Source organism: Bradysia coprophila, unplaced genomic scaffold, assembly GCF_014529535.1.
Source record: "Bradysia coprophila strain Holo2 unplaced genomic scaffold, BU_Bcop_v1 contig_732, whole genome shotgun sequence".
In the NCBI taxonomy this organism is placed as follows: Eukaryota; Metazoa; Arthropoda; class Insecta; order Diptera; family Sciaridae; genus Bradysia; species Bradysia coprophila.
In genome coordinates, this window is record NW_023503972.1 from 830,652 (window position 1) to 848,623 (window position 17,972).

Sequence of the window (17,972 nt, forward strand, 5' to 3'; positions counted from 1 at the left end):
CCTGGATCTTTCTCTGGCCAACGATCTTTCTAATGTTACAGTACAGTAGTGTTGGTTGACATTTCTTATTGTTGAAGCGTACTTTGAAAGTCATAAACATGTGTGGCGTATAAGTTACCCAGAGCACGTTATAACGCAACGCACATAAACAATGTTATGACGTTTTTTTTAACATAATTGAATTTAAGTTCATAAAGAATGAATGAATATTAGTTACGACTTGGTGGCAAGATAATTGTGGACTTGGATCAATTATATATAATTTCAACTTAAACAACTTTCTGAGATGATTACGAAATGAAACTAGGTACTTCATAAAAATTGAAAGGATTTTGTCGAGAATTTTTCTAATTTACAAAAATAATTTTTTTTTTTGTCGTTTATCTTCTTCGTGTTACGAAATATCAATATGATGCAAATTCATTGTTAAGGACAAACATCCACTGTATACGTTTAACATACGTCAACCGTCACTACGTTTTCAATATGTCTCACGTATAGAAAACAGTGATCATGTATCATATACGTCAGTGAAGTATATTACACCTCTCCGAGAAATTTTACCTATACCCGGAGGGAGTATTGTCTGAATTTTCATTTTCTGGGCGTTCTCAATGACGGTAATGAAAGTTGTAGTTTTCGTCATTGAGTTGAGAAAAATGTTTGATGGTTGACAAATGCTCTTGAGACATTGCGCTACGCAGTGGTAGAGCTGGTCAGAAAAAATAAATTTGATACCAGTGCGTTAAAAGTTCCAGATGATGGCTTTTTTCGCGTTTTGCGAAAAATATATTTTAAAATTATCAAACCGGAACGTCAGGCAAGAAATCACACTCGCTGTGCGGTCTCGAAAATTGCCTAAAAAGAATAAATATTTCACTCGGGGTGTATTACAGATCTATTGATTGAATGATAAGTTTCAACATTTGTTTTTTTTTGATACCAACATTGAAAAATGATACTTTCGCCCCGCATATGAGGGGCGAAAGTAAAAAAATGCATCCCACGGGGAGAAAGTACTTAACGAAGAGCGAACGCAACTGAACGAACAGCGAAAGTGACTGACGTCACAGAAAATGAGAGAAATGAGTCGAGTTGTCAACAAAATCCGCTCATATTATGCAGAATACTTTGATCAAAATTGTAAAACACTGTGCGCCAGTGTTCTTATTGAAATTAGCATACAAAGTTGATACTTTTTGTTACTGAATGATTTGTTAGTTATATCTTAATTTTTGTGTGTGTTATTGTTGTGATGGCTAAATTATTAAATTTTTCATATACCAGGGGGCTGCCGCCCCCTGGACCCCCGCATTTTCTGGCTAAATGCCTTTTCATTTCAACATTTTGTTGCGATGTTTGCGATACGTATCAATTTTCAATGTTGGTATCAAAAAAAATAGTATGAACGACTCGGGGCAAAAGTAAAAAAATTCAACCTGTGCGATTAGAGCCCTTGCCTTCGGCGCGGGCTCCAACTCTCGCACACGGTTGAATTTTTTTACTTTCGCCCCTTGTCATTCAATGTACTATTGTGTTGCATATTGATTGGCTCGGAAAAGCATTAGCAGACGAAGTAATCCACGTAAAATTGAATCAAACACTGGAATCGTAGCAATCTACTACATTTACTCTCTGATTAGTTCAAAAAAATCTCTTCGACTGAAAAGCCGCTTTTGAAAATTGATACTCTACGCATTTATTGAAAAATGAGTTCATTGAATAAAACTGTTGTGATTTGCGAAAGGGCTGTAAAGCTTCCGCCATTTATGAGGTAAACATTTTTGTTTCCGTTTTTTTTAACAGAAACAAAAAAAATCGATTTGATCACTAGCCAAGCAGTTGTAGCCGACCGTACGGTCTACGTATCGGGAAGTCTTGGTATCGACAACAACATAAAATTGGTCCCAGGCGGTGCTGGTCCAGAAATGCGTAGAGCTCTTGAAAATATGGTTTTCTGTTTGGAAGCAGCTGGTTCCAGTGTGGACAATGTCGTTAAGGCGACAATATTTATAACGGATTTGAAGGACTCCGCAATTATCAACGAGGAGTATGCCAAAGGTATGTAATTCAAAATGTTTTCTTTGTTGCTGGTGAAGTAGAGGTCAGGCGTCGAGAAGTTTTGCCTATATTCACAGTGAAGAAGAAACCTTCTGAAGTGTCGAAAATACGAACTTCACTCAAAATACAATGGAATTTGAGCTGCGAGATTGTTCGTTTCGTCAATTTGATGATTCTATTTTCACCCGGGTTTCACATGCAATTTGAGCGGCATATTTCCACTACAACTTATTTTATTTTCTCCCAGTGTTAGCAACGATGATAATCAGACATTTTTCCGCTATTTCAGTTTTCAAGAACCACCCACCAGCCCGTTCTATGGTACAAGTAGCAAAACTTGCACTGGATGCAAAACTGGAGATAGAAGTTGTTGCACTGGTTGGAGACGTACAGTGCGTTGAGAGACATTCCAATTAGAGGACAATTTGAAAATTAAAATCAGAAAATCAAATGTATTTAGAGGCTGTCTCGACTACAAAATTCTAAATAAAGAAGCTATTTCGGCACGAACGAGCTCTGATTTTTCAATCGTAAGTAGAAGTAGCCGAACGTAGAGACGCCGGGCACGTCGGGAGAATTGCAAGTGAATTCGGTATGAAAATTCTGATTGTAACAATTTGAAATGCTTCGAATTTCACGAAAACAAAACATTCGTTGAGCATTTAATGGAGCAAACTGATGTGTAAAATTCTAAGTTTAAATATTAAATAGCTCGTTAAATAATGAATGAAATAATAGCAAAAAAGGATTTTCCAACCGACAAAAATGTTTTCATCGAGATTTTGCTTCGACGATGATTTGTTTCAACTTTCAACTATATTGTCTTTTGTGGCTCAGTGGAAATTCTTTCCAGAAATTGCTAAAACTATGAAAACGGTAACTATCTACGTAATTATAAATGCCATTACTCGTTTCTACCGCTCTACTTCTACATGGATTTAATTTTTGCATTTGCATTAAAATTCCCATGATAATGAAAATCCCCCCACTTTGCCTTCAATATTAAAATGTGCAAAATATTTTGAATAGCATGAGAAAATTGCCTGATTTATTTATGACATTGGACAATAATAAATTCATAAACATGAACATAAACATAAATACGATAAACATTGATATGTCACTGGAAAAGATACATAGCCATAAATTTCGTGTTAGCGCACACATACACGACACACAGGAAATGCAGGATATGCATTTACTTTGTTTCGTTCGTTTATGTTTAGTATAGGAAGCAGTCGATCATGTAATCATTTATATATGAACCTCACAAACCAATTATTTGAGCGAAAGGAGAACATGGTATGTACATACAATGAACAAAAATACGGAATGTTTTTCTTTTTCGTTAAATCATTTGACCGCGTCGAATTCTAACGAATAAACGTTTACAGCGAAAATACCGATAAAATTCTGCTTTCAATTAAAAACCACTTGGAACCATTAGCGAAAAATAAAGATTTTTTTTTTCGTTCAATTGCAATCAAAAATAATTTTTCCTTTGAATAACCGTTCTTTGTTGGTTATTCTTTGTGAGCATGTAAGGGAAGTGATTTTCAGATTCACAGGCAGTTTTTTTTATTATTTGTGCCAAGAATGTAAGTTAGAAGGTAGTGCTATAGATCATAGTCAATGTCGATTTGAAATATCAAATACTTTGTCATTTTAACCCAACTTACCTCAAGGTTCGAAAAATTTGTATGAAATTTCATTTAAATTTGAATTTAGGTTAGCTGAAAGAAATTGACACTATTGTATTTGTGAAGAATCCGGTTTTTGACAACGATCGATAGACTGTTACGATGTGGAAGGAAAAATTGAGTTTGAACAAAGAAATTTCAGGAGTGGAGGATTTTTTTTTTCGTCAGATTCAACTTCGGGATAACGCGGGACCTTTAAGCAGGGCCTAAAATAAGGATTTTTAACTGGGGGAAATGTCTAGAAGGATTTCTTTTTTTCAGAATGATCGGATCAAAAGTGGAGTTTGAGTTTTAAACTGAAATTGAAATTAGACTTTACGGTTCATTTTCACTACAAATTTCCTTAATTTCTGAAAAAAAATCCTAAATTATTAAAGAAAACTTTGAAAAAGGAAATTTCTTAAAATGATATTTGAGACTAACATTGAACTGAAAATGCAGAAAAAATAAAGAAACACTCAAGAAGTTAAGAAACTTTAAAAAATTGATAAAAGTAATTTCTTGAAAATACATTAGTCCTGAGTTTGTTTTAGTTCATGTAATGTCCTGGCTGTATACATTCATGTTGAGCTGACATTTTCAAAAAATCTAAGGATCGACCATTTGCGTTTCTAACGCTAACCGAGCCAAGATCTCTATCGATAAAGGTGTAATCGTTTTACGAGAAACCACCATCCATAGTCGAAGAGTGTTCGGTTTTTACGAGTTAATGTTTTCATTTGACTCACCACGGAAAATCAGCAATAAATGTTCCCAACCATGCTTTTTTCTTGAAATTTTCGTATGACAAGAAAACCATTCCACAACGTCTGAGCTGATCCCATCAATATGCATTTATTCGAAATAACAAGAAAAAATAAATAAAATATTCCGTAAAGCTATTGTCTGCCTCGGACATGCCAATAAATTTCAGCAAAAAATTCCTCTTCGTTCAATTCTTTGATGTTTTCCCTGAACATGAATAGAGCTGAGCATGTTAACAGATGATCTGATGTATGTTCTGAGGTGTTCTGCGGGCATGTTTCTGAACGCTTGACACCTATTCTGGTAAGATGTTTGTAGAGTAGATCATGACCAGTTAATTTTCTGAAATTCGCCACGTATGTTTTTCGATCTGTTGATCCGAAAGATGTTTGGTTGATGTATTGCCACGTTTTGCCGATCGATTCATTTTGGTGTTCAATTTCAATTTCCCATCAAGTAAAGCATTTTTTGAATTTCGATTTTTTTTTAGAAATTTGTATTTGATTTTCATGGCAGTCATCAAGCTAAAAATATGTTATTTTGAAATGGTATCCAAGAAAGAGTATTGTTAGGAGTGGAGTTATGGGACCTCAGAGGACTCAGAATGCCCGTCCTACTATATCTGAGCTAATTCTTCGAAAAAATCTTTTTCTTACTTGAGGGCTACCGTGACTCATGATCTAACCATTCTTGCTTTTAACGCTAGCGCACCACGATTACAATCGGAAACAGGTAAACCGTCCGCAAAGAATGATTTTTTTGTGAAACAATCTGATCATTAAGAACGTGATTCAAAGATTCATTGAGAATCTTGTATTGGTTTTACTTTCAGTCGAGCGTTGAGCAAAAATACGAATACTTGGTTCAGCTTTATTTAGCAATAATTTTTGATTTTGACCTTCTTCATTGACTGAGAACTCGAGTACACTACCATCAGTGAACTCGTTTTCGATGACCTTTTTTTGATCTGGGGCCCTCGAGTCGGGGGGATTTGTGGAATTTATAAAAACCGGGAAGGATTTTAGGCCCTGATAGTATGGTTTCCATTCAAAAAAAGGTCTCCGTGTGAGAGCGAGATTTCAAGTAAACAAAGCAAAAATCGAAAAAATTCAATTTTGTCACTTACACGGAGTACTTTTTTGATAAGTGGATAAGAGTAAGACGATGATGATTTTAAGTTATTACTGTGACGTTGCCTTTCGTGAGCCTTTCGTGATTGTAGCTCCGAAAATGCTAAAAGCTTTAGGACTGCAATTACTGGAAAAAGAAACAAATATCTCACAAACAGCAAATGTAACCAGGATGTAATCTGCTACTTCAACTTAAATTAGTTTTTAGCATTCAATGCTGAATCTTTTACTTCATTTTAACCTAAATTTAACATGGGAGTTTGAAAACTTGAACAAAAATGAGTCTTCGGTAACACAATGTTACAAAAAAAACTTTTGAAAAAGATAATGCCAGACCGGGCTAACGACCGATGGCAGTAGCTCTTCCCACACAAAACAAAAATGAGCAACAACGAGTTGAAACATTTATATCCAATTTTTTTTGTTTTGCTGTACGTGACATGTGTACAACCTCTGCAAGATTGTACTTTCGTTCCATCAAATTTTACTCAATTTCACTGCAAAGTTTAACACACACAATTTTTTCGTAAATAAATTTGTGTCAACGATTTGAAAGCATTTCCCATAATTAATGGGGAAACACGATTCTCGTATTCGTAACATTTACTGTAATCCAACTAAAAAGGGAGGGATTTTTTTTATAGTTTTTACTATTTAGATAGCTGTTACACATTTCTGTATAGAGTATTCTTCCATGAATGCGACGAGGTGAAACTTTTTTCCATTTAAAAAAATTAAAAACAATTTATGTAAAACTTATTTCAACTTTGTTGTGGACTACTTTTGCGATCACATCTTTGTAATTACGAATGTAGCAGTTAAAAAAAAAGGAAAAATAGAAATCGTTACTCGATGCAATAAATTTTCCCTTTTTTTGTATACTTTCTTCTGCATTTCAAAAGTAGAAATATGTCTAGTGCTCTTTTTCTCGGAAAATTCTTTCCATTCTTTTGGACACACAACCATGTACAATCGTTTATACTCTCGAAACTCATGCACGAAGCTTGAATAAAGTTTCAAAGAATTTTATTTTTACTGTCTTCCTCCTCTTCTTCTTCTTCCATAGAATTCGCACTGGCCATAAATCTATAGTTTTTACATGAGAGGACCAGGGTTTTCATTTTAGATGGGTATTGTTTCGTCTTTGTTACGTCTGTGTTTGGATAAACTCGGTGAAATTCCCCATCTACATTGATTGAATCGAGCACAGAATATAAAACGAGAATCGAGAATTATTTTCATAAAGTTTGTGAATCTTATTTCTCGATTGATTGTGTGCCAGATTGGAGGAACAAAGTTAAATAACTAAACCACTGAGAAAGATTGTTCGGTTGTGGAAGGTAAACCAAAACGCTGATAATTGTGGATTTGGGATCACAGCTAATAGTCGAACACTACAAACGTTTGTAGTAGGACCACCCGACCCAGACTCAACCCGAACTTTATTTTTAAAACCTGACATGCCAAAACCGAATCGAGCCAACCCAATTTTAACATTTTTCTCTATCTAATGTTGAAATAGGGCGACTTCGTCGCTCGTTTCCGACTCACGATAGAGAGAACGTTGTTCCTAACTTATGTTAAGAGACTTTTTTATCGAATTAGATTCCAGAACTCGCCTCCGGCTCGTGCTGGAAACCCTTCATTCGCTCAAAAAGCTTCTTAGGGTTAGGAAAAGTACTATAAAACCCAACGTTCTAACGATTTTCCTGTGTAAGCATAGCAGCGACAGGAGAGAACCCATGTAATTTTTTGTCAATATCATTCTTTCACTGTAAGCTATCGAATGAGTATTGGTCCAAGACTTACTTCTGGTAGTACCTCTCGAACAAAATACTTTGCAAGGGATGAAAAATGCTGGAAGCTACAATAACATAAGCTATTTCGACCACTGTTTCGATCTGTGATAAAATTAAATGCGTCTTTCGACAGTTTGCATTAATATGCAGTTCAAAAATACCATTTCTCATCAGGTCATGGCGAGAGTGGTACTTGATACAATGCTCTAAGAATACTATACCGATTTGCACACGAACACGTCTAGCGAATCATAGTTGAAATGAAGTTTCAACTCATCACCAAACTTGCTAACTCGTGGCCAGTCAGTGGTTTCTTTACAAAAAACCCCACCTGAACGAATCAAAGCAAAGTTTGAACGTGAACAAATGAAAGTTTTTTCAAACCTTCATTAGCCACACATATGTGACAACGGTTGATTCTTCTGTAGATACGAAGTGCAAAGCTATAGCCACGAAGCTATAACTCTGGCCAAGAATCTTAGACCCATGGAATATTTTGTATTTTGAAGGCTTTCTACACCAGCTTTCAAAAGTGTATAACAAAACGCTAGCACATGATAAAACCATAGTACATGACAAGTTAAGGCATCCAAAGCTCTCTATTTTGAGAGTTTATGAATTACCCAACTCGACCCGGCCAACCACAGACCCGACCCGATACCGAATGAAAATTTGGAAACCCGATTAACCGAAAGCCCGGTAAAAATGAATGGGTTCGGGTTGGGCCCGGCTCTCTGAACAAGCTCGCTCATCTCTAATTAAACGTCGATTCCATCTATTCCACATGCACAACATTTAAAAATTTCATATGTGGCTGGGCATGTCACCATTTGAATTAATCAAAATGAACAGAAATTACGCCGATGCAGGAGAAGAATGTAAATTTATAATGAAACGTCCCCAGCTGAAACGTTATTAATATTGTGATACCATCTCATATTCTTACGACATAATAGTGACATCGGCGTGTTGTTTATATGAACACACATTTATGTCACTAACAAACTTAAAAAAGCGGTAAATTACCAACATATAATAGATTCAGAGTTAATTATTTCGAACTCGTTTTTCAATTCAAACTTGAAAAATCGATGGATATGATTTGCTTTCCGTATAATCCAATTCCTAATTAACTATGTTCGGTAGTTTTAGGATTTTACATACGATTCGTTTATCAGCGCTATATGTGTGCACTGCACAATAGTTATTTATGCAATAAATTGCGGAATGTTGTTGCAAAAGTGAACTTTTGAATATAAACTTAGCTTCGAAATTTTGAACACCATCCTTTGCTTACGGCCTATCCACTTACAAACGCATATGAAATAGGTTAGAGCATCCAGACAAGTTATTTTTAATCGACGCAAAGCATAATTATAATCGAAAAATGGTTCTTCCCTTTAAATTAAACGATTTTTTTAAAGTTAGTCTACACCTCGAAACTTTCAGCTGTCCATAAAAAATTACCAAATGGTGGCTTCTTATCTTCGATTTAACACTGTTTTAAGGCATTTTATTGATCGTAAATATTGCCGCCAAACATATAGTTCCAGATATTGGGCAGCTCAAATAGATTTTTTCCTATCGCGGCTATAAACGGCCTGATTCATGTTTTGAAAGGCTCACAAAATATGACAAAAACTGTTCACATTCTCACAAATTTTGTGACTAAAAAAATATTTACCACCGAAAAAATGGCAACGAAAGTTTTTGTTTTCGTTACTGAGTTGCAGATAATAATAATGGATAAAATACATTAAACAAAATTAATCACTGTGATTATAAGCGTAATCATAGGGCTTTGTTACGAGGGTGAAACAGAATACTAATGCCAACATGGACGTTGTCATCTCTGTACCAATTGAATGTGCATTTAGAAAGTCATCTATTTTATATAAATACCAAATTTTATGAATTGTTTGAACCAATCAAACGAAACACCAACTATAGTTTCCTCAAATAAATGATGAATTCCAAACAACTAAATATTGAGTATGCTTCACAATGAGTTTCACACCAAGCGTATTTTAACGTTGGTCTAATACCCAAAATATTTGTTTTCAGAAAACCCGGCAAGCATTTTTTGGATTTGGATTTGGATTTGAAACATGTTACTGGCATCTAGACCTAGCAGTTGCTCGGTTACATGGTCCTTCATAAGAATGTCGGGCCAAGATTCTGCAGTATGCTCGTTAGGTTTAAGTGAAGTCTGAGTCTGAGACTCTAGTTATTAATTTTCACACTATGTCACGCACGGACGCAAACATATGCTTAAGCCTAGAACGAGAAAAAAAATGTTCTGAAGTGGCCGTTGGTGGAAATTTTTATTATTTTCTCAACTCTTGTTTGGGGTAAACAAGAGTTTTTGTTTATCAAGTGCTGAAATATCGCGACATCGTCGCTCATTTCCGGCTCACTATAAACAAAACGGAGTTTTTCCACAATGGAAGCGAGAGACGTTTTCTCCCTTCCGCTAAAACTGCGGAAGATTTTATCGAGAAAAACGTTGTGTTGAAAGAAGTTACGAAAAAAGATGGAAATTGGGTGCGCTCTGGCCACAAAATAACCACTAAAAGCAAATTTCTACTTTTTTCCTCGTTGAACAAACAACTGTTTCTCAATGAAACTGCCACTTTGTTTTCGTTTTGAAAAATGGTGAAAACCACTCATGTGTTTGTTTCCTGGAAAAACGGTTAAACGCGAGGTGCGGATGAAAAAATGTGTTCACCTCGGGGAGACAATAGTAAATTTCAACTCGAGTGAATTGCGGTACTCGCTTCGCTCTGATCGTAGACTTTCGCTGTTCTTGTTGTAATTTCCTATTTTCTCCATTTTATAAACTAATAACAGTTCGCTCAGGTTATATTTATTTATTTATTTTGCAATTTAATCCAACGGGCTATAGTCCCAACTGAACATATATAAAAAAATAAAAAAAAAGAAATACATACAAAAATCTATCTTCTCTTACACAACATAAAAACGGTCAAAGACCCAAAGCAAATTCAATATCACAAGTTAACATCATATCACATTATATAAGATTTAAAACATCACATCCAGTTCATATTTCACCAGCAGTCCTTCAAATTCGTTTTAAACTTTGTACGCGACATACCGGGCTCATAAAGGTGTTGAATCGAATTGACTCACTTTGTGATAAGTTCACTAAACAAAGGTGAACAAACGTACATGAGGGATAGGCTATGCAATGCAACAAATACCTTAAAAATAGAGAATAATCGTAACCTATTTTCGACAAACTTTCATATAAATAGGGTACGTGATGGTATCATATCTAAACTGAAGTTAATTTTCCCTTCGCCAGAACATTTTTTTTTGTCGCTACAGAGCTTGACCACAAGTTGCGAAACCACTCGGACATGTAACTCTGCAGTTTCATTTTTTACATGGTTTTTATTCAACCTATTATACAGCGAGAGCATCTGTACAATATGCCACTGTTTTTCATCAGTTCTGTTCATTGGGTCATTTGATAAAATGTAATATAATATTTCTGTGGAATAACTATATAGACGATCCGTTCGAAAATAAATGTATCAGTCTATTTTGTGGTGTATATTATATGCCATTTGGTTTAGCACTATTCTATTATACAATAAACTCTTCAAGTATAATATATCAGAAGCAAATACTATCTTATGACTGGGTTATTTAATATCAAAATATTTCAGAATGTGTGCTTTATGGCGTACGTAATTTAATGGTGCTATTTGGTAAATAATAATAAATGGTGCAATAGCAACACACATCCTATGAAACATTAATTTTACACAATTATATCAATGATGATTTATGTTATCGTTTCATCGAACGGGGAATATAAATTCAGCAGAGACTCATATGGTCGTGCAAAGATTAGGTGTCGTACTGTTGTTGCTTTTAAATGTCAATTGCTTGAAGTCATTTGGTATTCAGACGGATGTTGTTTACTCTAGCGCTTCTAGCGCAAAAAAAACGGATGTCAATTTCATTTCAATTAACAAACTAAATGTTTGAATAAAGTCTAAAAAATCGATTAAAATTAAGAGCAAAGGAAAATAAACAGGGAAAAATATCCGACGGTATTCAATTAATGAGAGGTAGAAATATGAAAGTTAACACATTTTTGAAGTCTTGTTTGCGTCTGGGTTTGCAAACAAAATGAAAAACTCAATTAAAGTTCATTATTTGTCATATAATATAACTATGCAGCTAACGGCTTACAATTTAATAGCATTAAAGGCTTCGAAATAATTAAATTAAAACAACAGGAAGTTGCGGAAATCGTTAATGATAAAGGGAAATTATATTCGCACTTTGTACACGATTGTTCACTTTATAATAATTTGGTTATTTGCACATTGTGCTAATTGTCCTCACTGGTTTTGAACCAGTCGTGACGAATTGTTAGATGTGACAAATTTCTTGCTTTAAATACCTACAGTCAGAGACAATGAAATTTTAGCATGAATGTGCTTCAGCCGAGGCCTCAGCTGATGCACACATACAATCAAAACTGTTTTATGCTACTTCATACGATTGAAGCTGCTACACGCATCGTTTGGATTATTTGTGTGGATCAGCTGAATTCACGCCATAAGTGCGCTTCAGAATTTGAATTTTCGATGAATCGATGGATGAACCAATGAATTAAAAAATAAATTTCAACTCATTCTTATACAAAAATAAAGCAAGTTGCTCAAGCACAACGCTGCCTTTGATTTGGTTGTCGTGCGTTCCATTTTGAATTTGCAGCGTACTTATGGTGTGAATAATAGCTGAAGCAAATTCATAGTGAAATTTCACTGCATCTGACTGTAAAAATCCAAGACTGTGAAAAATTCTTCCCAATTCATCATTTGGTTTTGTTTTTACTAACGGAAAGGCATCCATGAAAGCTAGGATCTGAAGTCCTCATTCTGGACAAAGTTCTCATTCTGGACAAAGTCCTCATACTGGACAAAGTCCTCATACTGGACAAAGTTCTCATACTGGACAAAGTCCTCATACTGGACAAACAACCTGCCGAAATCGGACGTGTTTTTCAGTGTACATTATTTATATGTGTGACTCGTGGAAGGGGATGGGAAATCGAAAACATGCACTTTTCTTATGGAAATTTCACCATGTACACGATGGTTGTGTGTAGTGTCTTTAGAAAGGTATATTTCGGCGAACGTCTACCGTTCATCGTCTCTGCATCCGAAATACAACAAAAGCATTAAAACAATTGATACCAAAGATGGATGTGCTTTTGAAGTTGAATTTGAGACTCAATTCCTCTACTCGTGAGTTTGGCGTTTTCGTAAACTTGTGACATAAAATATATTAGAGAAATGTCCAGAGTTCATGGAACTGCCATACTTATGAACTTTATAAACCATAATGGTTTACCCCTATTAGGGTATACAATACCGTATTTCTGTTCAAAAGCTCTGATGCTATAAACTTGCCCACTCCTACAACGCTATTAAACCCTTGTAACCAAAAAACATAGCGAAAGATGCGCCTGAATCTATGCTGTCGAATAGTACTAACAAATTGTTACGAAATGAAGTTGATTTGACGGAAAAACCGAATAAAACTTGGAGTGGACGAATCACAACAATTAGAAATTATAGAATTACCGTTATATTTTGCGGATATTGGTAGATATTGGTCGAAATTAAGTAAAATAACGCTAAATTGCTTCGAACAGTGGAAAAAGGAAAAAACCACTTATTAAGGCCATGTGAAGGTGTTTTTTTGATACCAACATTGAAAAATGATACTTTCGCCCCGCATATGAGGGGCGAAAGTAAAAAAATGCATCCCACGGGGAGAAAGTACTTAACGAAGAGCGAACGCAACTGAACGAACAGCGAAAGTGACTGACGTCACAGAAAATGAGAGAAATGAGTCGAGTTGTCAACAAAATCCGCTCATATTATGCAGAATACTTTGATCAAAATTGTAAAACACTGTGCGCCAGTGTTCTTATTGAAATTAGCATACAAAGTTGATACTTTTTGTTACTGAATGATTTGTTAGTTATATCTTAATTTTTGTGTGTGTTATTGTTGTGATGGCTAAATTATTAAATTTTTCATATACCAGGGGGCTGCCGCCCCCTGGACCCCCGCATTTTCTGGCTAAATGCCTTTTCATTTCAACATTTTGTTGCGATGTTTGCGATACGTATCAATTTTCAATGTTGGTATCAAAAAAAATAGTATGAACGACTCGGGGGAAAAATAAAAAAATTCAACCTGTGCGATTAGAGCCCTTGCCTTCGGCGCGGGCTCCAACTCTCGCACACGGTTGAATTTTTTTACTTTCGCCCCTTGTCATTCAATGTACTATTACCATCGCACAATGTTTATATTGCGATGTAAGAATCTTCACCTGGCCTCCACCCCGAAATTACAGTAGACGTTAGTGAAATTTAGAGATGCATTTACTTCAGCTGTTTTTCATCTGGTCGACTCATACAAATAAATTGAGCATATGTCTTTATACGGTCGTATACTTTTCGACCACCGCTAGTTGGTCGAAACAGCCTTCTTTTTGTCTATTCATTTACTTAACGTGAGCCATGGGCAAGGGAAGAGTGTTTAAACTCTGTTTGTTCCTAGTTTTTATTTTATTTGGAGTTTCATTTTGTTAGGCATTTCAGCTATGGAATGATAGTGAAAATCGCCGGTTCGCCGAGTATGTAGAAGTAAAGCGGACGAAAAAGGCTTTTAGTCCAATCACAAATGACTTAGTCCAATCTTTAACGAAAACCGGTTTTACCACTTCCCCGGCGCGTGTGTGTACAGTCGAGGAAATTTAGATTTCGGGTTTTCCAATGGTATTAATCTTATTTAACCCACACTTTATCCCACAACAATGGAATCCACAAATTTAAATTTAGTTAACACAATGGTCACAACGACGGCGCTGCAGTCACGATTTCAAAATGTGATATAGGGTGGATAAACTAAATTTTGGTTTTGGTTACATTTTCTCTTGGTTTTTAATTATTACATCAGGCTTCTAAATTAAGAGTACCTTTATGCAATATAAACCGTTTGAGTTTGAAAAAAGATGTTTTGTATCAGTGAACGATATAGGAAAGCGTTCAGTACGTCTCAACATACAAAAGAACGTAAAATATAATTGTACATTTAGCCACCCTACGTCCGTCATCGCTTCTATTGTCTTCAAAAACATATTTGTGTGCTTGTCATGATATGTATCAGACGTTTGTTTATTTATGTGTCTCATCTAAAATGCTGGCCAGCAAAATTTTGATCATTAAATTCAACGGCCAAATTGATCTAAATGTTAAAATAATTGTGAATAATAGTGAAGTTAATGTGGTTTTGTTTTATCTTCATAAAGGAATTTTCATCAGTTCGATGTAAAGTGCGGAGCACCATCAGAAAAAAAAACTTGTCGCTGAAGAATGATCACAAAGTTGCTGGACGCAATAGCTTCAACTAATGCTTTGCAGGATATAGAATCAAAATTAGAGAAACACCAAGAGCCGTCCATTTGAAATCTCTTCAACTAAAGGTTTTTTTTAACGAAACGGAAGTTCGCTCGCAGATTCGGATCGGAACATCTCATTCGTTTTCGCTAAAGCTCGTAGCCGTCATTAATCATAATTCCCATGAAGAATCGCCAAAAATAAAAAATTGGCAAGGGATGAAGAAACGCCGGCAAAAACAAAGAATGATAAATTTGTCTTTGTTGCGTTTCTTCACACTTTGGCGATTCGTCATGGTGATTAAACAAATCCTTGGAAATTTATCCTTTTACGAAATTTATCTAAAAGACGTTATTTGTTCGAAGCTAGTGAATCTATCCTTTTATAAAAGTTACGAAATGCTGCCTGGTTCGATCCTAAGGAAACTCTTATTTTACGTCAGGTAACGGCATCTTGTTCGATCCTAGGGAATTCATACTTTAACGAAAGATCCCGAGGACACTATCATTTTACGAAAGATAATGTAGAGACATTTCAAAAACGTATTTTTACACTTTGGCGTTTCCTCACACTCTGGCGATTTTTCTCTTCTTCACACTCTATCGATTTTTCTTGGCAATTCATCATTATGGTTGATTTGTTAAATCAACAAGAAAAATCGCCATAATGTGAAGAAAAACCAAGAAATATCGCCAAAGAGTAAAGAAACTCCAAGGATCATAGAGAATTTGTCTTTATGGCGTTTCTTCACACTTCTGAGACTTTTCTTGATGATTTAACAAATCAACTAAATATGATGAATTGTCAAGAAAAATCGCCAAAGTGTGAAGAAACTCCAAAATATGACAAATCGCCAAATAATATAATATTGTCGATTTGACTATAACTTTTATTTAGAAAAAGATTGTACGGGACAGTATGCACTGCTTATCATATAATTCCTCTCTCTTGTGTTTATCTGTGTTCTACGAAGCCAAAATATAATTTCGGACTACAAGTAAACCGTCTCGACTGCCCAGTAGTTATTTTCCTAAGTTCCTAATGAGTGCAAAAAGGCTATTTCAACATTAGTTAGGAAAGCATAATTTTTATGTGAATGTTTCTGAGGTTTTCCATCTTAATATTTTCATGAAGTTACAAATAATCCACAGAAAATTTTATTACCCTAGAACGAGGTCGGAAATACATCAAATAAATCAAATAGAAAACAGACTTGGAAATTGTTATTTTGTCTAAAAGTTGATATAAAAATTCTTTGGAAATCGTAAATCGCATAATTGCATGAGCAGGCATCTCAGGATTATAAATCAGGAACTTTGAAGTTCGTCATATATTCATATTCTTATCTTATTCCTGACCAGATTCTGTTTTCATGATTGAGCTCAATCATGAGCTTCACTTATACAAAGAGTTGAATTTATTTCCTATGCCAAATTGTAATTTGGCGAAAAAGAATGTTCCGAATCTGCGTTTCGTTTAAAAAAAAGCCTTTAGTTGAAATGATGATTGTGAAGATTTCAAATGGACGGCTCTTGGTGTTTCTCTAATTTTTATTCTATATCCTGCAAAGCATTAATTGTAGCTACTGCGTCCAGCAACTTTTTGATCATTCTTCAGCGACAAGTTTTTTTTCTAATGGTGCTCCGCACTTTACATCGAACTGATGCAAATTCCTTTATGAAGAGAAAACAAAACCACATTAACTTCACTATTATTCACAATTATTTTAACATTTAGATCAATTTTGCCGTTGAATTTAATGATCAAAATTTTGCTGACCAGCATTTTAGATGAGACACATATATAAACAAACGTCTGATACATATCATGACAAGCACACAATATGTTTTTGAAGACAATAGAAGCGATGACGGACGTAGGGTGGCTCAATGTACAATTATATTTTACGTTCTTTTGTATGTTGAGACGTACTGAACGCTTTCCTATATCGTTCACTGATACAAAACATCTTTTTTCAAACTCAAACGGTTTATATTGCATAAATTTACTCTTAATTTAGAAGCCTGATGTAATAATTAAAAACCAAGAGAAAATGTAACCAAAACCAAAATTTAGTTTATCCACCCTATATCACATTTTGAAATCGTGACTGCAGCGTCGTCATTGCGACCGCTGAGTTAACTAAATTTAAATTTGTGGATTCCATTGTTGTGGGATAAAGTGTGGGTTAAATAAGATTAATACCATTGGAAAACCCGAAATCTAAATTTCTTCGACTGTAACTACTTTTACCGTATAAAGACTTGTTTGCATTTTTATTTGTATGAACACAGAAAAAAGGGCGAAAATTTTTCATTTAGAATAGAGAGAAGTTGTTGGCATTGGCAGGAAGGAATGATTTGCTTTCCTGTTAACCGAAAAATGTTTATTAAGCCATTGAGAACATAGTTAAGGTGGTAGATAGTGAGTTGAGGAGCAGTTTATTCAAATTCCAGCTTTACGATTTAATCTACATTGAAATCAACAAATTTCGCTGCTATTTATTGAACAGCAGATACTACAAAAACCGAATTATCCGATTAAATGCATAAATTTATAAATTTATATTTGAGGTAAATTAATGATAAAATCGTTCACTGGCAGAAGAATTATCTTTTCAAATAATAATTATCACTCATTTCAAGCATATACAATACAAATATAAATTGAATATTAATTCAACAAAACAACTTACCACTTTTCACAATTAGAGCTGTTCGGAGATTTTTGTTCGAAATGCTGCTACCACACACACACACATTCAGTTCACCCAACAAAAAATATAGAAAACAAAACTTTTTTCCGAAACATATCCCGCTAAACGTATAGTCTGTGTGTCATCAGACATATAATATAGAAATTCTATTTTAACTTTCTCTGAGCTATCATCTGTAAGTGGTTAAAAATACTCCAAGGGATGTCAGTAGCAGAATTGCTGTTTTTGTTGCCATAAGTTGTTGCGAATTGGCACTCGAATTAGCACGACCTCTAGCTGCCTCAGCTAAACCTAGAAAAGGAAAATTAAAATTGCCATATATCATCATACAGTCACATAAGGTTAGATAATATTGTTGAAAATAGT

General features: G+C 34.9%; 2 protein-coding genes across 4 annotated transcripts in view; one reads left to right on the top strand and one right to left on the bottom strand.

Annotated features, from left to right (window-relative positions):
- The window catches only part of LOC119084433 (lachesin), a 106,932-nt gene that overhangs the window by 8,602 nt on the left and 80,358 nt on the right, over positions 1 to 17,972 (bottom strand). For all 3 annotated transcript variants that reach the window (XM_037194412.1, XM_037194411.1, XM_037194413.1), the window contains one exon: positions 17,586 to 17,897. In XM_037194412.1, coding sequence (XP_037050307.1) covers positions 17,776 to 17,897 — 122 coding nt within the window. In that variant the 3' untranslated portion in view covers positions 17,586 to 17,775. The remainder of the gene's footprint in view (positions 1 to 17,585; positions 17,898 to 17,972) is intronic.
- LOC119084434 (rutC family protein UK114-like) lies at positions 1,631 to 2,569 on the top strand. The gene is made up of 3 exons (XM_037194414.1): positions 1,631 to 1,774; positions 1,835 to 2,061; positions 2,351 to 2,569. The coding sequence occupies exons 1-3, from the start codon at positions 1,710 to 1,712 to the stop codon at positions 2,476 to 2,478; spliced, it is 420 nt and encodes a 139-aa protein (XP_037050309.1). The 5' UTR covers positions 1,631 to 1,709; the 3' UTR covers positions 2,479 to 2,569.